This window comes from Mytilus trossulus, chromosome 12 (genome assembly GCF_036588685.1).
Source record: "Mytilus trossulus isolate FHL-02 chromosome 12, PNRI_Mtr1.1.1.hap1, whole genome shotgun sequence".
Taxonomy (NCBI): domain Eukaryota; kingdom Metazoa; phylum Mollusca; class Bivalvia; order Mytilida; family Mytilidae; genus Mytilus; species Mytilus trossulus.
The window spans coordinates 33,197,260-33,221,586 of NC_086384.1; the positions used below are offsets into that span (position 1 = coordinate 33,197,260).

Below are 24,327 nucleotides of genomic sequence, written 5' to 3' on the forward strand. Positions count from 1 at the left end.
TAAAATTTTTCATTAGATGAACTTGAAATTTGAGGCCAAAATCGCCTTTACCGGACCTTCTCCTCTCTTCGATATGTTTTTTTCAGTCATTTATAACACAAAGGTTGAAGCCATATGAATTTTGTTCTTAAAACCAAAAAAAAAATCACAAAAAATACAAAATTGAGAGCATAGTAAATTTTACACAAAAAAAGGGTAAAAATATGAATAAACTTTCTTATGTCAACATCTACCTTTAGTTTTTTTTAAGTAAAATTTATTCAGATTGGTCTACTTCATCTTTATAGAAAGTATGAAAAAAAGTTTAATTGTGGAACTGTAATTTTTTACGATAAAAGTATAAAAATAGGTAAAATATTATAAAACACATCAAACGAATGGACAATAATTGTCATATTTCTGACTTGGTACAGGCATTTTCAAAAATACAAAAATGGTGGATTGAACCGGTTTTTTATAGCGCTTAACCTCTCACATGTATGACAGTCGCATCAAATTTTACTATATTTTCAACGATGCGTGAACAAAACAGACATAAGAGGTTAAATTGGCATAATATAGGTACAGCAGTCATCACTGTGTCACAATATCAAAACAAACAAATATTTAACATAGCACTAAAAGTTTAATTGCTATATAACCAAAACGGACTTTAAAAATAGACAAATCCACTCAAAGCCAACTTTGCCTGAGGGAGTTAAAACCTTAGTTTTTAAAAATATGTGATTTTGTGTTCAATGTTTTCCTTTAGTTCACTTTTTGTCCTTCGATTTATTAGTTTTGAACAGCGGCAACTACTGTTGCCTTTATTTGTTTTAGATTCAATGACACAGTCTCCAAAAGCCAGCAAACTAAGAACAGGTTCAGATTATGAAGTAAATAATGAAGGTATACTTGCAACCTATAAATATCGATTTTCCCAGTTTTTCTATCAGTTTGCTCTGATTTTCCTAGAATACTATATATTGACTTTGTGACGTCAGTTTGTTTGGCCCGGCGTGAAATAAAATGTCGTAATATCAATTCAGATAAGACGTACGGTGTTAGTCATACATCGACGTTTTCTTTATAATTTCGCATTTATTGTATTTGTGCAAAGTTTCGGAATTGATAGTTATATCCATGTAGCCAGAATAGAGGTGTCTACAAGTAAAATTGGGAATTGAAACAGGATATGTGTCTAAAAGACAACAACCCGCCCATGGAGCAGACAACATCCAAAAGTCACAAATACATGCTTTCAAAGTAGAGGATATATTTTTAAAACATCAAAATGACATTCGCCTCATGCAATGATCTTATAGTTTATAAACAAAAATTGAGTGTATTGAAATCGCAATATGTACACGACATATATATCAAAATGTAATTAATTAATTGTAAAAATTGACTATTCTTTAAAATTAAAATTTTATTGTATTTACTTTATATACTGGGTATTCATAACAAATGATGAAACCATTATCCTCGTCTTTCCAGTGGACGAATATATACTACGTTTGTTGAAACTCGACGGTCCACCGTCTTTGCAATTTTATTTCCAATGTTTTCGAAATATTGAAGTTCATTTTTCGTAATGTTTCCTAAAATATCATAAATATCAAAGCAACGTAGTGCTGTTTGTTCTTGTTCGTATAATGACAATTTAATGTCAAGTTTGTCTTTGATGACCTCGCCTCCCCCTTTTCGGACTTGCATGATAATTATAGTTATCTCATATCGCATCATGCTGATACATATTATCAACTGAGCAATAGTTTTTTGAGCTTAGTTTTAAGAAATGAGGACAAAGTAACATTATGAAAATATTTTTAGTAAGCTGATATATACATATTTTTTTATATGTTTATGTCTTGTAAGATATTTTATTTCTTTACCGTTATTCAACATTTTCATCAGGAAAGTTGAAATGCATATTTGCGAATGCCAATGGGAGTTTCACATGCAAGAAGGCATTTTTATACTATTAGAGTCATCTTGCACGTAAAACTCCAATATCATTCCTACAAACCTCCAAGGGGGCCTCTTGATATATCTTTATGTTGTTTTTGGCTTCTTCATACTGTTACAAGCCCATTGTTAAATTAATTGTTTTATGTAAAATTGTGGACAAGATGTCTCTTTCAAAATTTCGATTTAGAAGTCTTCATGGGGGAACTCCCCCGTAAATAGTGACAGTTGGCAGGTATGGAAATTTTTTAACTGAATGGTCGAATTTAAATTTATTATGAAAAGTGTTAAACTTAAATCAGAAAAGGAAATTATTGCCCAGTTACAAACACCACCAGAGGATAATCTATGATGATTTCTTCTTAAGTTATATGTTCCAGCACATATATATTTAACTACAACTTTAGGCTGGTAATCATGTTGTCTCCATGTGAAAAATAAAACCTATTACAAATGACTTTCTGCTTTTATTGATATATAGTTAAAACCTTCTTACTTTTCACTAGACAAAACTCCTGTCAGGTTTAATCCTTAAAAATATGTTGATGAAAAATAGAAGTCCTCAAAACCTTAACATGACAGCATTCGCTTTTACAGCCTTTAAGGGTTTTTTATCATATAGTAAAAAAAGAGAAGGGCTTTTGTGAGAACTATACACTTGCACATTTTAAAGTACTCGTCCATTTTAAGACGACGGGCATTAAAGTGTTATTTGAAAGTTGTGAAATAGGCAGCAACAAATCGACTAACGGAATCCTAAAATTAGGTAGGTCTTTTTTTTCTTTTAAAGTTTTTGCATATTTTGCTCTATGTTTATAGAAATAACTTTACTAGATAATAGCCGATTGACTGTGCTGTGTACAAGGAATTTTGGTACAGTGAATAACTTGATTCCTTTATTAGTATCGCATATGGTTTTTTTAAGATTTGAAGCTTAATCCTAAAGACCTACCAAATGCGTCCATGAAGCCGAATAAACTTTGTCCTATTAACTAATGCAGAGGGCATATTATTAAACTTCGCAAAGGGATTGGTAGTCGATGAAAGCATATTATGTGCAGTTGACACGACTGACGAGCATCAGTCCTTGGTAAATCCAGCACACGGGCGGTATATAGAATGCCCCAAAACAAAACAAAATCACTAGTTCTGGTGCTGATAAATAGATAAATAATGCCAATCGTCTATTTTTCAAAAGGCAAACTCATAGATCTTTTTTGTTCAAAATTTAAAAATGAATCAACACACAACTTTTAATATTGTGCCTGTTTTGATTGAAGATATTTGCATTGATAACTGAACAATTTACTTTGTTAAGATCCACACATATTTGCAAAACTAATACATCGAAGATGCACTCATCTTTGACGTGCAATGAGCAATGACCTTTTTAATATTCCCGAGGTTTGGAATACTTTGCAGCCTCTCTCTATCTACGAGAAATCGTTATTTGGACAGTCTAAAAGAACCCATATATCACAGTTAAACTAGTAATCCAACATAAACTGGAATTTGATCGACACTATATTTGTTAAGTTTGATTTAATGATACAGAACCTCAGATATAATTAAGTCAGATAATCAGTTGTCTCAGAAAATGTCATAATTAAGAGTGCAATATGAATGATCATAGTTTTTACAATCAATGTTTAACCAATTCAACCCAACTATATTTTTCACGGGCTGTATACCTTTCTGGACCATACCAATTATCCGTAAGTATTTACAACTAATCAAAGAAAGTGTGGACAAAAATCCAATGCAATCGATTGCTATGGAGCAAAATTGGTTATGAAACCTAATAACTAAACAAGTGCACGGTAATTTGCAGAAATAAAAAAATAATAATTAAATTAACTTTCAGCTGTGAAAAAATGCTTTGTTTTAGAAAATATTCAAAAACATGGATTGATTATTTTAATAGTGTTCGAAACAGATGATTTAGTGGAAGCAATATCTAACTATGAGGCACAGATGGTAGGTGATTTGTCACTTGAAAAGGGAGACATCATTTTGGTCAAAGTAAAGGATCGCTCCGGATGGTGGACTGGCACAAGAAGATGTGATACGGGACTTTTTCCTGTAAAATTTACAAGGCCCGTCAAGGTATTATAAGATATTATGTTTTTTTCTTCAAAAAATAAAGATTTTGATTTATTACGTTTTAACAGGTTTTTTATTTTATTTTATTTTATTATAAAAACACAATAAAATTAATTTCATTTTATTTTATTACAAAAACACAATAAAATTAATTTCATTTTCAACATATTTATATATAACTTGAATGCAAATAGTAAAATAAATTTATGTTTCATACCTTGACATGTTCTGTAATAAGTTATACATTGTAACTTTTTCCAATAAGATCCCTTTCTTTATTATATCAACAGTTAGAATTGACATTCAAATTCACCTCTACTTTTGTTTTTATCCATTTGTTTTTATATATGCTTTTGTTTTTCGTTAAACACTGGAATTCTTTTTTTTCAAGGACTTCTGTCTTTGACCTTTTTTTAGTAAATTTTAATCAATTCTCACTTGAATTACATACTCATATATCAAAGGGAATACGTTATTTGCTTAATGGTATTGAATAGATTTTTTTTATAGAATTAATATATTTTTTTCAACATTAATACCTTTCTTTAATTTTCTGTCTCATGTAGAAATATAGTAAAGAAGAGTACCTTGATGAAGATGGTAAGTATCATTGATTGAAGCCGATGATAGGAAACGATTCCCTTTTAATTGAGTAGCCATAGTTACAAACGCTGAATATTCGTGTTATATCTAGTTTCAATTTTTCATTTGCACTACAAAAAATTGGAACAAGAAATTATCTGTTATAAACGTCAATGTATTCATACCAAATGAATTTTGTTTTATCTCGATAATTTTAATGCCTTGTAGATCTTTAAGAAAATAGTAATAAACATGATAATCAGCGAAACAAAAAATCCACTTATTCTTTTAAAGTAACAGTAAAAACAACAATCTTTTATTGTTGCTCACAGACAGAATATTGGACCATCTATTGTATTTATTTTATTTATTGAAATGTTTTTTTTTATGGTACTAGTGCTATTTATTTCAGATCTAAAACAATGATTATAATTAGCATAATTCCGTAAACATATTTATTACATTAATTGCAATTAATTACATTGATTTTCCAGTTAATAAAAACCCGATAATTTCATACAGCAACAGACGCTGTCAAGACGTCGATAACATAACGGCGGATCGAATCAAATTGTGAATGCAGAGAAAAAAGATATAGTTCCTTTCATGTTTTACATTAATTTCTTTAAAAAAAACATTTGCCAATGCAATAAAAAAAAAACTAATTAAAAAATTCAAATATCGAGAAATATTCAACTCGTGACCGAACAACAATGATATTTAAATCATGCGCTACGTGCATTCGTGAATTAATGTGTTGTTCTGTCACCCGTTGAATATTTTTCTCTATTTGAATTCTTCGATTAGTTATTCTATAATTACTGTTAATTTTATGATTTATTTCTTTTTTGTCAGTTCAGTGTACTAACCGGGTAACAAATCTTTGAAGTTAACTAAACCTTTCTGTTTTAAATTTTAACCTGTCCAAACTAAAGGCTCTCAAGTGTCTGTGTCGCTCACCTGTTACTATAATTACTGATGTCGGCCATCTTGATTGGTAGGTGGGGTCATTAGAAACTCTTTTTTGAAATAGATACCCTTGTATTATGATTGTGGATAAGTTTGGTTAAATTTGGCAAAGTAGTTTAGAAAGAAGATTTTATACAAGTTACAAAAATGAGGAAAAGTTGTTCAATATTGACAATAAAGGGCAATAACTCCTTAAGGGGTCCTCTAAAAGAAGAGGGACGAAAGACACCAAAGGGACAGTCAAACTCGTAAATCTAAAACAAACTGACAACGCTATGGCTAAAAATGAAAAAGACAAACAGAAAAACAATAGTACACATGGCACAACAAAGAAAACTAAAGAATAAACAACACGAACCCCACCAAAAACTAGGGGTGATCTCAGGTGCTCCGGGAGGGTAAGCAGATCCTGCTCCACATGCGGCACCCGTCGTGTTGCTTATGTGATTACAAATCCGGTAAATAGTCTAATTCGGTAGGTCAAATTCATGAAAGGGAAGGGGATTGTAGTTACGACGTAAGGAACATATCCGATATCATTTGTGAAACGGTTATTCCATAACGGTCAACCAACTCGTGATGGCGTCTGTAAAATTTACGAAGGGATGATTTGAACTTCACCATTTGGAACTCTTGGTTTAATAGCTTCCTTGTGAGCAGTAACCCTCTATCAAGAAAATCATGATAGGAAATGCAAGCACGGGAATATCGTATCAATTGGGAGATATATTCCCCGTATGCAGGTGCTGCTGGAATGTTGCTACTTAGAAATGGAAAGTTCACAATAGGAAAGCTGAAATCATCTCTTTTGTCGTAAAGTTTTGTCTTCAACCGACCCTCATTGTCAATTTCTAGATGTAAGTCAAGATATGAAGCCGACTTAACTGTATCTGTAGTATCCTTTATCTCCAATTCGATGGGATAGATGCGATCCACATAGTCACCAAATTTTGAATTGTTTAGTGAAAGAACGTCATCTATATAGTGGAAAGTAGAGTTAAAGGATATTGCTAACTTCTAACAATTTTGATCATGCTGACTTATTTGTAGATCTTTCTTTGTTGAACATTATTGCTGTTTACAGTTTATCTCTATCTATAATAGCATTCAAGATAATAACCAAAAACTGCAAAAATTCCAATTTTTGGGTTGTCGGATTCATCTGAAAATTTGTGAGGGGATATATCATATTCTGATGGACATTTAAATTTTGAAGGATTTGCCCTAAATGTCTTAGTTTCAAAGATTTAAAGCAAAAACTGCATTTTACCACTATGTTCTAATTTTAGCCATGTCGGCCATTTTGTTTGGTAGGCTGGGTCATCGTACACATTTTTCAAACTATAAACCACAATGTTTTTTAGAAAAGTTACAAAAGATGACGAAAAGTTGTTAAAATTTGACTATAAAAGGCAATAACTCCTTAAGGGATTGACTGACAATTTTGGTCATTCGACTTATTTGTAGGTCTTACTTTTCTAAACATTATTGCTGTTTACAGTTTATCTCTATCTATAATAGTATTCAAGATTATAACCAAAAACTGCAAAATTTCCTTAAAATAACCAATTTAGGGGCAGCAACCCAACAACGGGTTGTCGGATTCATCTGAAAATTTCAGGGCAGATAGATCTTGACCTGATCAACAACTTTACTTGTGTCAGATTTGCTCTAAATGCTTTGGTTTCAAAGATATAAGCCAAAAAATACATTTTACCCCTGTGTTCTATTTTTAGCCATGGCGGCCATCCTGGTTGGATGGACAGGTCATCGGACACATTTTTTAAACTAGATACCCCAAGGATGATTGTGGCCAAGTTTGGTAGAATTTGGCCCAGTAGTTTCAGAGGAGATGATTTTTGTAAAAGTTTACGGACGACGGACGAGGGACGACGGACGCCAAGTGATGAGAAAAGCTCACTTGACCTTTCAGGTCAGGTGAGCTAAAAAAAAGGAAGTTAACTTAAACGTATCAGTCTTCCTATCTTTTCGAACAAAAATCATACTATCAGGTCGTGAGTCAAAACCATCGATCGAAGTACTGACTATCGATCAAATATATTGGCTTAAACATCTTAGTAAACAACTGCTGTCAATATGAGCATACGAATGTGGTTGCTGTCACGATCAACAATCATTCTTCAATTATTTCGAATGTTGATGATATTTTTGCTTTTATGCATTTTATTTCTGCAAAACGAATAATGTTGACAATTATATAAAATATCCCCCAAAAAACATGGAAAAGAAATGATATTTTTTTCCCTACATATTTCATACTACTATTGTAATTCTTAGTACAACAATTTCTATTATTCTGTCGTTCGACAATTGAAACTGACCTTCATTGTTAATTCTGAAATTCTTACTCTAAGGGCAATATTACATTCCTCGATGTCTTCTAAAATTTCGATCATTTCAAAGGTATTTTAGAATGCATATGGTCGGTTATAAAGTTCTGTCCTTTTGGATTTGTATAACAGCATTTGAATTTACATAGGTAATGTTCATCCTTATTTGAAATGCATTTTGAAATAATAAGTAAAACAATTATCTTGTCCTTGAAGGGACAAAGCATAATTTGTATGTATCCAACCAAACATATCTTTGAAGCTAGCATTGTTTAAAAGCTTGATGTTTTGTATGATGACATATTTGTAAAATTGTGTGGAATTATAATCAAGACACAATGTAAAAGAAAACTATTAAGTCGAGGGTTCAATTCGAGCTTCTTCTTGAAAAGTTTTCCTAACGCCGTCATGAAACACATGGCTCTTATTGAACATCTGTCGCTGTTATAAATGACAAATAATAATCACAATCGTTCTTTGCTCTGTTTTATGACAACAACAAATGAGACATTTTGTTCATACGCCTGCTTTTCGCAACATCAACATGAAGTCTTCTTCAATAATTATTGTAATAACAATAAGATTAAAAATGAATAAAATTATGGTCATACAAACCTGGTTTCTCCATGTTTTTCAGAAGATTATTTAGATCCAGTATACAATGATAATGATGATAATTATGAACAGGCCAAAATCTCTAGGATAGATCAGGGTTTGTAAATTTTATAGTTATATCATGATAAGAGTTTTCAATAATGATAACAAAATGACTTTTTAACATTGTTATGAGATAGAAATATGGTACGAATGTCATTACCCATTTTATGTAATGTAAAAGCAGGAAAAAGTGTTTTAATGGGGATTACTCGAACTTATTAGAATATATCCTGGTAATCTTACCGATCATGTAAATAAACTTATTATAAGAGGTTATCAAGTCAACACGGCAATTTGATTGGACTTGAACAACATCAAAAACTACCTTTTACTACCGCAATTCTACCACTAAAATTCATGTATCATAGACTTTACCAGGATATTGAAAGCAACACCACTTCATAGAATCCGCGGTTTCAAAAGTACCACGTACACAGACTCGTGGTTGTGCAGTTTTTTCAGCACTTGGATATACCAGTGGTATTTACCGGAATTTATTGTCGCAAAAAATACTCATCAACTGGAACTGACTGGCAAATACTGGTCTATGAAATTTTAATGATTATTTTGACAGACTGGGGGAGGGTTTGGATCCCGCTTAAATGTTTAATCCCGCCACATTATATATGTTTATGTCTGTCCAAAGTCAGGAGCCTGTAATTCAGTGGTTGTCAATTGTTTATGCGTTACATAATTGTTTTTCGTTCATTTTTTTTTTTAATAAGGCCGTAAGTTTTGTCGTTTGAATTGTTTTACATTGTCTTATCTGGGCCTTTTATAGTTGACTATGCGGTATGGGCCTTGCTCATTGTTGAAGGCCATACGGTGACCTATAGTTGATAATGTCAGTGTCATTTTTGTCTCTTGTGGACAGTTGTTCTATTGGCAATCATACCACATCTTCTTTTTATATTGACCTTTCAGTTCGGTACGTTTAATAGTACTATTTCTAAAGCTCTCGAAAAAATAAAACAAATGTATTTGCCTTAAGTGCCAGTCTGCCTAAGACTCAGGCAGTGGTGAAAACATGACAAAAAAAACCACCCAGTTTGACATTGATTTCAGTTCATAATATGTAGTTATGCACAAAAATAACATTCATTTCCATTTTCTGTTCTGGTAAAAGAAGATACCATTTGGTTGAAATGCACTAGAAATTAATGAATAAGGGGAGATAACTCTGTAATTTGCTATCATTCTAACCACTTATCTAACCAAGATATTTGATATTACCAAACACACACAAACGAAAGACTAATACTTTTTAACTCAGAATGATGGTTAGTATATATATAGAACGATTAGCTCGGTTGGTTTTTTCTTATTATGTTTTAATTTTTACCTAATTGCATGATTCTTACAAAGACTGGCACTTAATTGTTTCACCAAAGACACATATATCATTTTCGGCACTTTATGCAGCCGTATCAACATTGGAGATCATGCATTGATATCTTTATATAAAAAAGATTCGAGCCACATACTGTGAGAAAGCACACCATCGAGACATTCGAAGAATGTGATTTAATGAGTGAGATTTTGGTCAGAAATTTTTCTCCTACAATTGACAAAGAACACTGACTTTACAGTTTCTACAAAGAGGTATACCGGACTAGAATATTGATATACACCTTTTGAGGAAAAATTACCGAGATATGCTATATGATATCTTTTTGAGAGACAAAAACGAAAAAAAAGACATTCGTTGGCTTGGAACAACATATTGCATTTATGTTCATCATCGTGAACTAGAAAATATATTCTTGAAAGGAAGGTTAGTTTATGTAGTGGAATTATAATCTTTTCTTCATGATTCAGTACGAATGTTAGCGTGTACTTATCATGAAGTAATGGATTATCATTATCTTACAAACCTAGAATATTGAAATGTGCTCAAGGCTCAAATGATCTCTTGATTGGTTGTATTCAAGAATAAGTTTCTTTGTCAGCATGGTCAATGTATATTAAATGTTTATTATTGATGCATGACTTTGTTTTTCAGCATTTCATTTGTATTTAATTTTAAGGATGTTAGGACTTCCTTATAATTTGGGAAATAGTTTTAAATAAGTTTTGTTTTAGGCATACGGCGACACAACACAGAACAAAGCAAAGGTAGTTGAACATGTATCCTGGTTGTCAGCATACATGTAAATCATGTAATATTTTAACGAGGAATTATTATTTTACATTTACAGTTTAAATCGATAAATACATTAGAGTTGCAGTTAATTTTATTTCACAGCTATTATATACCTATATGGAGTTACTTTCTTTTAGAACGACAGGTCATTCTTTTTCAGAATCAACCTGGACGATACCATGTTTCAATAAAATATGCTCAAAGGCATAAAATAATGACCTGTGTGAGGTCATTATTTTCCTTGATAAAAATGCAATCTATAATTTACTTCAAAATTTTATTCGTCTGATAGTTTTTTGTTGCCGATTTGGAAATTTATATTTTAAAGTTCAATCGATGATAGATGTAAAAGAAACCTTCATTGCCCGCATTTTAATTTTAGAAACAAATAACACGTTAAGTTTTGTTAATTTATCGCTACAATAAAGAAACATTTTCATATATGTGAGATGAATTTTAATATAGACTTTCATAAAGAAAAAGCCAGATTTAACGTATTCGTGTGTTAGATTTTGAAAATCTTATTGAGTCACACTGCATAGGTTGGTTGATTTGTGGTTGCTTGCTTAACGTTCAGTGGCAAATATTTCATGCATGTTCAGGACGATAAACGCTGAATAGGAAATCATAGTGTGACCTACATGTATTTATATTCGTCTTCGTGTCAGTTCTTAACTTTTTCAAATTTATGTATACCTTTTACTCTATCAAAAGATCAACTAATAAGATAATCTTATATTCTATTGAATAACATTAACGTAACTCATAAAAGGGTCGGGTGCGGAGGGTACATAATTATATCCTGATTATCGGTGAACAAAATGTATTGCTATTCAAAAGACAATCTTTCTGAATTTTTCATTCGATTCAATTAAAATTGTTAAAAAAATAACCACTTTTCCGCGATAGAAATGACATTACAAAAAGAAAAAAGACATACCCAAAAAGAAAAAAAAACATACCCCCCCCTTTTCCATAAACTAAGTGGTACAATGAATTACTTACAATGTGTCTTGTATTTGTCATACACCGTTATCGGATGGTAACAATACATTTGTGTCTTACTTCATGCAGTTACAGTACTATTTTTTATTGTGTATGGATAATATTTTTTAAAAGGTTTATATCTAGATTTATTAGTGAGTTTTATTTCACATTCTAAATGAGCCGTAGGGAGTATTAAAATCTGAACGCATTAGAAAGGAATATCCCACTTTAGTGTTGTCGGTAAAATAGGATACTAAATTTTGCAAATCTTTATAAAAAAGATTAATTTTTATACGGTATATAAGTCAGATAATGCATATGTTAAGGTTTTTCTTGTCGTAGAACACACCTCAGGGTGTCAGGATTGATCAAAGAAAGACCTCCCTTTGGTCGGTCTTTCATTTGATCAATCCTGACACCCCTCGGTGTATTCTACGACAAGAAAAACCTTAACATATGCATTATCTATAACATATTTCGGTTCCGGCTTTTTGAATCATCTTCTATTTTCTTTGAATCAACTACTTTTTTGTCAAGTCAAATCAAATTCCAGTTGGTTTTTTTATTTTATTTTATCGGAATATTAGAACTAACTATTCTTCCTAACCGCTGGTTCCGTATTCAGAGTTTTTAAAAGCTGAAGATTTAGGATCTTAAACCTTAATTTCTTTTTATGCCCCACTTACAATAGTAGAGAGGCATTATGTTTTCTGGTCTGTGGCTCCGTTCGTTCGTCCGTTATTCCGTCTGTGCGTCCGTTCGTTCAGGTTAAAGTTTTTGGTCAAGGTAGTTTTTGATGAAGCTGAAGTCCAATCAACTTGAAACTTAATACACTTGTTGCTAATGATATGATCTTTATAATTTTAAATCCAAATTAGACTTTTACCCCAATTTCACGGTCCACTGAACATAGAAAAGGAAAGTCAGAGTTTCAGGTTAAAGTTTTTGGTCAAGGTAGTTTTTGATGAAGCTGAAGTCCAATCAACTTGAAACTTAATACACTTGTCGCTTATGATATGATCTTTATAATTTTTAAGCCAAATTAGACTTTTGACCCCAATTTCATGGTCCACTGAACATAGAAAATGAAAGTGGGAATTTCAGGTTAAAGTTTTTGGTCAAGGTTGTTTTTGATAAAATTGAAGTCCAATTAACTTGAAACTTAGTACATATGTTCCCTATAGAATAATCTTTCTTATTTTAATGCCAAATTAGATTATTACCCAATTTCACAGTCCATGGAACATGGAAAAGGATAGTGCGAGTGGGGCATCCGTGTACTTTTGACACATTCTTGTTTGCATTGCTTTGATATTGTTTAATATATAGTAATTTGAAGGTATTAATATTTTCGTAATACCATTAAAGGTACACATTTTACTTCACCAGTAAACTTCAACTTACTGTAAAAGCAGAAATTTTCGTTGGGGATTTAATTTCGTTTATTTCGTGGATAAGAATTATCCACGAAATTAAAACCCCAACGAAAATTTAACTGTAGATTTACGTTATTTTATGATCTGACTAAATCACTGTTACTATGAAATGCAATTATTGATTTTTCCCAACAGCGAAAGTTCATATCAGGTTTATTAAGTATTGTCAATTATAAAGTGTCATTTATATAATTGTTTTCTAAACTAAAAATCCACGAAAATTAATCCCCACGAACTTATTTTTGGATACAAAACCACGAAATTTTAACCCCACGAAAATGAATGTTTATACAGTATTTAGATTTTTGGATTTGTTTCTCAATTCAACGTTTAGTCAGTTTATATCACTGTAATAAATCTTTTAATCTTGATTAATGTGATTCGGGGCAGTTGTAACTCAGTTATAAAAACTCTTTGTTTTGAACTTTAAATAGACCCAAATAATAGAATAATCCCTTACTAAGAACATGATTTACATTTATTCTTCACAATTAAGAGCTATCAAAATCTACCATCTCATTGGTCGAGAGCACTTTGCTATATTCTAATGTCAAATTAAAAGATATGTTAAAGGTGTCATACCACCAATTAAAAGTCCCTAACTGTTCAACCAAATTTTGCAATTTTCACAGCTTTCTAAATATTTTACCTTAAGTTTAACTTTTTAGAAACTAGGTATATCCTGAATTGTACAGATGTCACCTTTCTGCATGCCAACTCTCAACATACATTCAAAATCATATAAGAAAGAAGAGAGCTTCCGAAAGGAGGTACCACTAAAAATAACCCCTGGTTTTCTGGAAATCTTAAATAAGTATACCACGGAGCGCATTAATCCTCAATTTTAAATGCAAACTCCTAGACAGGTAAAATTTGGCTCAAAATGGTCTTAATATATTTCTCTTTCAACAAAAGTGACATCTTTGCAAATTTGTTGGTTGGTTTAGTTGAACAATGACCACAACTGCACTCTTTTTTGTCCAAGTAGGCCTACTTTCACATACGTTCTAAATTTGAGGGAGTAATTGGTAGTATGATACCTAAAGAGACAAAAAAATTGATAAGAAATCTTTTGTTTTGCTTTATTCTTAATCCTTAGTTAATTTGAATTTCAAAACAGCCTTTCTGAGCATAATGCGACTTATATTAAAAATTTCACAGCTCAATTTAAATTGACTGTAATGTATTACTTTGATAGAAAACACTTGAAAATTTCATTTTTGGCTACAGGAACATAAACTTTTAATATCAAGATCAGTTTTTGCTGATTTTTCCTTGTTTGTTCTACTACTTTAAAGACTTTCAACAATTTTTGCAATGAATTTGGTAAAATATCCAAGGTATTGAAGTGTCAAGGAATATTGACCCCCCTTTTTTTCATCTGGTGTCAGTAAAGTACAACGAATTGATCAAAAGTGCAGACATGCTCATTTAACTGTTTTTATTTACATCAGTTAATAAAATTTAAGATATAAAAATTTCATTTGGAATAATAAATGGTATTTTTGTGAGTTTCTGCAGTGTTAATATTAGGCTATGCTATCTACCAAGTACATAGTATGACGCAATTATATAAGGAGTAAAATTCAAAGAATTTCATTAAATCTGCATGACAAAATTGTTTGGGGGTAGTAAATAACCTATGTTTTAATGTTTAACACCACAGAAACAACTTTCTGTGCATTTATAACAATTAAGGGTATTTTTTTTATATTATAAGCATAGTGTCAGGTTGAGAAAAGCTAAAAATAGCACAAACTGAAGTTTTAGGCTCTAAATTTGCAATATGTGACATTTTGCTCCCAAAAAGATTGAAATGTGGCTACTATTATTTCAAATGATTAGTTAAGACAAAAAAAATCAATTGTTTTCTGATTTTGATGTTTCACCGCATTTCGCTTAAAGGTGTCATACCACTAATTAAAAGTCCTTTTCTGTTCAACCAAATTTTGCAATTTTCACAGCTTTCTAAATATTTTACCTGAAGTTTAACTTTATAAAAACTATGTATATCCTGAATTGTACAGATGTCACCTTTCTGCATGCCAATTTTCAACATACATTCAAAATCATATAAGAAAGAAGAGAACTTCCGAAAGGAGGTACCACTAAAAATAACCCCTGGTTTTCTGGAAATCTCAAATTAGTATACCACGGAGCGCATTAATCCTCAATTTTAAATGCACACTCCTAGACAGGTAAAATTTGGCTCAAAATGGTCTTAATATATTTCTCTTTCAACAAAAGATTCATTTCTGCAAATTTTTTGGTTGGTTTAGGTGAACAATGACATCAAATGCACTATTGTTTGTCCAAGTAGGCCTACTTTCACATACGTTCTAAATGTTAGGGAGTTATTGGTGGTATGACAACTAAAGGGTGCAAATTGGAGGATAATGATTTCAAGAAGTCGTGAACAATAAAGACCAATTGTCATGTACCATGTAAATTTAACAACGAAAAGTTAAACAATTGATGTCAACAAAGTCATTGGATTACCAACGGATAGATTACAAGCTTCAATAGTGTATCGAAGATAAGATTCATCAGATATATATTTTTTAAGAATTTTAGCCGAGAGAGAAAGAGTACATAAAACATTTCGAACCAGGGAATATAACTCACAATTATAAGATCTTGTCAATATAGAAACATAGTTAGTTACTGTTTTAAAGTCAGAGCAGTAATGAACGCTAAGTATAGCCTGCTCAAGCTCAAATAAAAGTCTATTAGAGAAGGATTACTGATAAAGTCGTGCAATTATTGTTTGAGAATATAGCAAAAAATGGCCACGGGAAAGTGTTCAAGTCTGTCTGTCACATGTAGTCTGACCTTGAGCGTATTGCCAAATATCATTGATATGTTCAGTTTACCTGATACTAGTAGATATATATATATATATACATTATTATCTATGAATAACTGCAGTGTGTAAATTTACAATATAAATTTTAAAACCTATTGAAATATTTTCTAGAGAATTATTCGAAAAGGCTTCCAAAATTTCATAAATAAGGCGTAAAATGGTGGTGGGCATGGACTACATAAACAAGCTCCGGAAATTGGTCATGATACTATTTGGCTTCAATTTTTAAATCAGAATTATAAAGTACTTACACCACACATAACTGTTTTATCCAGGTTTTTATTATAAAAACTTGTAAAGTTAGAAAATGTTATTATTGTCGCCTATGTCAGAATAAATAGTACCGTTTTCCCTTGAACGCAATATTCGTTTCTGATTAAACAATAAAAGAACCCTTAAAGTCAGTCCGGATGAATGATCAATTTCCGTAAAAAAAAATATATTGTGTATATAAATTTTTTTTATGAATATATCTGAAAACGCTTTTTGTGAAGTAGCAAAGAAAATTTGTAACAACTACTAGTATAATAATAGTTTAATGTGTTAATTAAACCAATGTAATTTACTAGTTAATTTTACTGAATATTATCCCTGGGTATTCAGTGGTAATTTAACAGGGAAAAGTGATGAAATGCTGTACACCAAGTTTAATTGTTAAACAGCAATATGTGCAATAAAGGATCAATTAGAGTTTAAAACAAAAAAAATACTGGTAGTAAATCCTTTATCTTTAATACTTTTAATAAATACTCTTTTAATTATTTTATATTAAAGGGTCAAAAGAATACAAAGACTATTTCCCAAAGAAAACTGTTCCACAAGTTTTAGCGGCTTTGGACGTCAATGCAGCCAAAACCTACAATGCATGTCTGCAAGATGGCACAGAGAAAATCAATAAAATAAGAATTGTAATAGTAGGCAAAAAGGAATCTGGAAAATCTCTCTTAGCTAGACGTCTTTTAAAGAAAACAAATGCGTCAGTTGAAAAAGCAAATGCAATGGAAATTCATTCCTTAAATTGCAAGGCTAGGGTAGAAGATGGAAAATGGATATTTCTAGATGGTATTTATGTTAGATATTTAAGTCTTAAAAGTTTCGAAAACATAATATATAAAACAGTGTAGTTTACTGAAAATTAAAGTGTCATATGTGGTTTATAGTCTTGTCTGGTAAATTCTCATGTAGGTCCGTCCGATATTGAAAACTTGTGCAGTTAACATCAATGTTTACCGAATTTATGCGAATATTGTTGCCCTTGGAGACAATATTACAACTCAACATTGTAATCGCAATCTCAAATCCATATCGTATGCGAGTTTATTCAAATGTATATTAAAATTTCACATGATTAATTTCTTAAATGTGTACGAAAGTTTAAGCGTTAAAGACATTTTGTTGAGGTGTTGCTTCTTGATATGCGCTGACATTCAGAATATCTAGGACTGGCGCTCTTTTATTTCTCTGGAGGTTTAATGATACGTATGTCAAATGTATCAGTCAGTTTCGATCAGCCATTTCGGAGATTATGATGAAAGACAATTGAAGTAAGTTGGAAAAGAAAACTGAAAGTACACTGGCACAACTATTTCGAATCGTTTACAGAAATTGAAGTTTTATATTATCATTATCGAAGATAATTTGATAACTAATTAATAATATCAAAAAAGGAAACAACGTATATATTTAGTATTTATGTTTCTCTAAATGGCTTTTCATCTTCATATTTATCATTATCTACATATCATTTAATTAAAATACGCTAAAAGATAATACTATATTGATATTTTCTTATTCATTTGATAGTTTTAATGCCACTGTTTTAGCTCCTTGAATTCTAAGATTAAAAAATTATTAAAATCTACTTAATGACAGCCTCAATTTTTGGCAATAGGGTTTCAAACTTAGTTTCTACATTTAGTAAAAGATAGCAATTTTGCCATAAAACAGCCTTATTTTGATATCGTGTCCGTGAAATAAAGATACGAGCAAAGAGTTTTATCGAAAAATTATTTTTTCTATAATATTAAGCTTTCAAAGAGGATAATATGCATGTGGAAAATATGTTGGTTTTTAACTCACCCTGCCAGAAGTGCTATGTGATCTTGGCGTCCGGCGTTAACTTTTACAAAAAAAACGTATCCTCTGTTACTTCCTGGTCAAATTTAGGTCACAATCATCATTAGTTTTTTTAGTTTAAAAATGTGTCCATTGACCTGGCCAACTAACCAATATGGCCGCCATGGCTAAAAATAGAAAATAGGGGTAAAATGTAGATTTTGGATTATATCTGAAACCAACGCATTTTCTAACCTATTACCTTTTGCTGGCTATTATTCGTTTGTTTCTCTGTTCTATATTTTCTCCCATATTTATTGGAACCCTGTCGTGTAATGTTGTCATTTTAATGTTATAATTAACACTGCCATTAAAGCGGGAAGTTTGGCATGCCAAAAAACCAGGTTCAACCCATCATTTTTTTTTTATAAAATGCCCTGTTCAAAGTCAGAAAATGGGCCATTGTTATATTATATAGATATAGGAAGATGTGGTGTGAGTGCCAATGAGACAACTCTCCATCCAAATAACAATTTAAAAATTAAACCATTATAGGTTAAAGTACGGCCTTCTACACGGAGCCAAGGCTCCGTGTTGTTCGTTTCTGTGTGTGTTACGTTTCGGTGTTGTGTCTCTGTAGTGTCGTAGTTCTCTTATATTTGATACGTTTTCGGTTATTATCTTGAATATTATTGAAGATAGAGATAAATATTAAACAGCAAACAGCAAACAGCAAAAATATTCAAAAAAGTTCTACAAATAAGTCGACATGACCAAAGTGGTCAGTTGACACCTTAAGGAGTTATTGCCTTTTAGGGTTAATTTTTTAACAATTTTTCGTAATCGTTTACAAAAAAATCTTCTTCTCTGAAACTACTGAGTCATATTTAACCAAACTTGTCTATAATCATCATTATGGTATCTAGTTTTAAAAATGTATCCGATGACCCCTCCCGCGAACCAAGATTGCCGACATGGCTAAAAGTAGTACATAGGGTAAAATGCAGTTTTTGGTTCATATCTCTGAATACGCCATAATTTTTTTAATATGGCTTCTTTTACTATATATGTAGAAAATTAAATCAACTCTAGCCTTTACCATCACAAAAATCTGCCTTTCCAAATTTTTTATAAAAAAAAATATAAGCTGTCTTCCGTGTTGATATAACACTGATTGGGAACTTATTGAGAAACTCTGGTTCCAACTTCATCAAGCAAAGTTTAGCTTAGTTGGAATGATATATCCTTTTATATGTCCTTTTTGGTCATGACGCTCTTTAGGAATTGTTACATCCTAAGTCTTTTTACAAATTTAGGGGTTATCGCTTTCTCATTGATATAAAAGTAATCCAGAAAAGTACGTAACAAAGCAATGAAGGGTTATTTTTATTTAATGTAATTATATAATTTGCAATATGTTTTAAAAAAAAGAATAGATTTTAATAAATTTGATTTTTCAAAACATTTCCCCCTTTTTAAAGGAATGTAGAGTTTAGGTTCATGGACAAATTGATACTAATTTTGATTTCTTGTCTGACCTGAATTACAGTTCACAGTCTTTGTCCGAGTAACTCTTATATAATTATACTACAGAACGGTTCGTTATGAAATCCTGTAATAATTGTATATATTTAATCCTATGTGTTTATAAGACACTTTAAAAAATATGAAGACAAACTGGCTTGAATTTATTGTAAATTTGGTGAACATAGTCGTCAATAAAACAGTGGTATTTACATATTGTTATATTTTGATCTGAAGGAACGGAATTGAAATATAGTGTTAAAATTTAATCTCACACTTTGTTACTTTCCTTTCCTCTTCACTTTTTTTTTTACCAGAATACGAATATGAAACCAATATAAATGAGAGAATTTTGGCTGCTTGCTGTCAAAATAAGATAATTATACAGTCTGAAGCAATCTATAAAGAAAAAGAAAACAAGAAAGACAAATCATTTAAAGGAAAGAACAGAGCTTCGACATATGACAATAACTCAAATGTGCATGTAGTCAAGTCACTCTCATCAGATTCGATCGATTCTGAGCCAGAGAATAAATACCTTGATTTGAGTGACATTGTCAATGTCGACATGACCGGTGAAGATACAGTACTGATAGAAATATGGGACCTCCCAGGAGATGAAGAAATATGTAGTGCCTATCTTTCCCTTTTTGGAAAAAATGCTGTATATATTGTGACAGTCAATGTTACAGAAAATATGCAAGACAATGATGATTGTAAGTATAAAGCTGAATCCTTAAGTCAATTATTTCGGTCGAAATCTATTTCAATTTAATTTAACAAAACTTATTCTTTATTGAATCTCGTAACTAAAAAACTGAGTAATGCTAAAAAAAGTATAAGTTCAAATGAATTAAGGTCAAGAGTACTTTGCCTTACAACCATCTAATGTTAATCTGTTTAACTTTATATCTCTTTTATTAGTTTGTCAGTCATTTTTAATAACTCAAAACTGAAGTTTAATTTATCAAACATATTGTAATTAATTTTATCTTATATTCAATTGCAGGTGGTTTGATATTTTGGCCGGAGTTTATTCGATGCATGAATAAAACTCATTCCCCTGAAGATGACGATTTGTCAGTTTTTATTGTAGGCACCTTTAAGGACAAATTTGATGTAAGATATCTCAGATTTATTAGTATAAAAAAAGCCCAGGCGAATTCAGAACGGAAAGTCCATAATCAAATGGCAAAAATCAAAAGCACAGACACATAAAAGGAATGGATAACAACTGTCATATTCCTGTTTTTTTATACAGACATTTTCTTATGTAGAAAATGGCGAATTAAACATGGTTTTGTAGCTAACTAACCTCTCACTTGTACCACAGTTGCATAAAGTTCCATTATGTTGACAACGGAAAAAAAAACAGACATAATAATCCTAATCATATTTACAAAAGCATACTAAAAGAGGGACGAAAGATACCAGAGGGACAGTCAAACTAACAAATCTAAAATAAACTGAAAACGCCATGGCTGAAATGAAAAAGACAAACAGACAAATAAAAGTACTCATGACACAACATAGAAAACTAAAGATTAAACAACAGGAACCCCAAATTACTTGGTTGCAATATATTGAATAAAGTTATCAAATGAGCATTAACATTTGAATTAATATTGAAATATTTTTGGAGAAAATATTATTTGTTTCAAAGTTTTCTGCGTATCCTTTTATCATACATTTACGTGAATCTAATTTTAAATATTTAAGTTCTTAACAAACATAGTTTGACATTTTCCAAAATATGCTATACTATTTTGTCAAGATTACCCAGACACAAAACAATTTTTTCTAATAGTTCGTTTAAATTGTTTTAAAAAATCAGCTCTTCCGCGATAAAACTGTCATGCAATCAGAGTAAAACATAGTAATCCCCTAAAGTTGATACAATAAACTAGAAACAAAGTCACTTGCACATTTCAATTATCTTAAAATTCATTTTTGTTTTGCTTAATGTGCAATCAGTTTAATATTTTATTATAACTGGACAGAGATTTATTTTGTATCTAGATTCAAGACCTACATATATATCAGATAATATATATGTTATGCATATTGTTTTTCGTCACCTTAACACCTTGTTTAAATTAGGGTTTGTGTGTTAATACTAGAAAAAAAAGCTTAAACTATTCAATATTTATTTGTGTTGGTAGAAAGCTATCTCCTAGTCCTTTGATCTTTGGTAAATAGTTATATATTGTCACTCATTTGACGTTTACTATTTTTTGTAATGAATAGTTAAGGTGTGTTGGTGTATCTTAATATCAAAGTAAAAAAGGAAATATCAGTTTTTTTATACCAATTTGAAACTATTTAACTTGATAATTTTATGAACCTCGGTGGCCAAGCGGTGTATCTTAATTTCAGAGTAAAAAAGGAAATATCAGTTTTTTTATACCAATTTGAAACTATTTAACTTGATAATTTTATGAACCTCGGTGGCCAAGCGGTTAATGACCACTACATAAACTGCTTTCAAATAAATTGAGTATTGACAACTCACTTAGAAACTCATCATATACTCTTACGATACATACCAATGAGTCAATTTTGGAAGAGAATAGGCTTGTTCTATGTTTCTTTGATATTAAAATCAGTTATGAAAACTGGATCTTCCATTACAATATTAGATATCTTGAATACATAATTTCTCCTTACAAACAGCGTTATATTGCAAGGAATTCCAAGTGCTCCATGACGCGTTTTTCAAAATTATTGGCATCAGCTTATTTAGCAACTAAATCAGGGCTTCAAATTTATTGTGTAACTGCATCAGATGTGAATACTAAAAATTCAAAAGATCTGTTGGAGCTCAGACAATCTAGGACTCTCGCGTCTCCTAAAAGTATTAAAAGATTTGATTTTTCTACACTTTAAACAAATATCCCACATTCCAACTCAAAGACAAGTTGAAACAGTTAGTCCTGCTTTATTTCATATAACAACAGAAGGGCCTCCGTACATACACGTTTCTTGTTCTAGGGAGGAATAACTCGTACTTTGTAAAAAATCACTCGCTTTCAAACATAAAAATTCCTGAAACTGACATTATTAAGATGCTTAAAATCTTGATTTACAACTTATTTTTAACGTAATGGGACGTATTTTTCAACAAACAATCGGTATTCCCATTGTAATCAACCGTTCTTGTCAACGTGTTCCTTATTAGTTTGAGGCTGACTTCATACAGGAACTTCTTATAACGAAAAAAAGAAAGTTGTTTAACCGTTATAGAATGTCCGTTTCACAACGGATATTTTCCAATTGTCGAAATTACAATTAAAAAAAACTCATCACCGGGTGAGTACTAACATGACAAACAAGACAGGAAACACATGGGGAGCAGGATCTGTTCATCCTTCCGGAGCACCTGAGATCACCACAGATTTTTGAAGGGTTTGTTTGATCAGTCCTTGGTTTTCCGTGTTATGTTTTGTAAACTGTTGTTAGTCTGTTTCTATCTGTTGCTTTTAGACATCGCATTGTCAGTTTATTTTAGAATAATAAGGTCGAATGTCCCTTTGGTTTCCTTTTCTTCTTAGAATTTTTTGTCAGTAGTCGTGTCATATTTGAAATAAGATTCACGTAAAATTATGTAAATGTACCATTATTTTATTATTTTCAATGCGAGGAACAATGGTAGTATGTTTTACTTATAGATTATCGTTGATCATCTCAATGAGAAGGATTTTCTCGCTTGAGCCGTTCCAGCTCAAGCGAGAAAGCCAATCGAGTTGCGATGACTAATGATAATCTGTTTATCGCTATTTTACCTATGACGACGTTGTCAATTTCATGTCAATTTCTTTAGCAACGCTAAGTTCCTGCATAGTTTCTAGTGATAATTTTCAATCTCTAGCGAGTAGCTTGATATGAAAAATTATCCCGAAAAGATTATAGGAAAAATGCAAAAAAAGCGATAATATAAATTATGTTATTATTATATACATACAGTCAAATTTTTTTAAAGGGACAAGATGAGATATGCGTGTCACAGATGAAGTGTCGTATGCAGGACTCCACAGAAAGTAGACAGCACATTAAAGGTTATTACGTAGTGTCAAATGTAAAAGAGCTTGGTGATTTGGACCCTTTACGTTGTGAAATTATAATGTCTTCAAAGAAACAAACAAATTGGAATTTTCAAACGCCATTACGATGGATTCAACTTGATAAGCATTTACATCAACAAAGACAATTAAACATTCCTGTTGTCTCTAAAGTAGAGGTCAATAACGTTATGGATGAAATGTTTATACCTTTTAAAAATGCCAAAGAACTAGAGCAGTTTCTCTTTCATCATCACGACAATGGCACTTTAGTTTACCTCAAATGCAATCCCGACCATGTTATACTGAATCCGCAGTGGTTGGCGAATGCAATGATGTTGATTATAAGCTCTGCTAAATCAAAAACGGATACTAGAAAGACAAAAGAATGGAGAAATCTTCAAGAGTATGGAAAGCTTTCACAAGATCTTATTGAAGAAATTTTCAGCAGACAATCCCCGGACATTGTGAAATACAAAAATCTTATAATTAATTCGATGATAAAATGTTACACAATAGTACGGCCAGATGTTACGCTACATACTGAAAACCTAAACAGATTCGAATTTGGTGTTCCGTCCATGATTAAGCAACACCAAATTGATGAGATTGAAGACAAATTTAGCACCCGTTTCACAAAATCGTC

General features: G+C 31.3%; 1 protein-coding gene across 1 annotated transcript; it reads left to right on the plus strand.

Moving 5' to 3' along the window:
• The first annotated feature begins 6,895 nt into the window (after positions 1-6,895).
• Positions 6,896-24,270, plus strand: LOC134692377 (uncharacterized). The gene is made up of 7 exons (XM_063552827.1): positions 6,896-6,914; positions 8,593-8,667; positions 16,819-17,106; positions 19,941-20,339; positions 20,633-20,742; positions 23,603-24,199; positions 24,241-24,270. The coding sequence occupies exons 1-7, from the start codon at positions 6,896-6,898 to the stop codon at positions 24,268-24,270; spliced, it is 1,518 nt and encodes a 505-aa protein (XP_063408897.1).
• Positions 24,271-24,327: the final 57 nt, after the last annotated feature.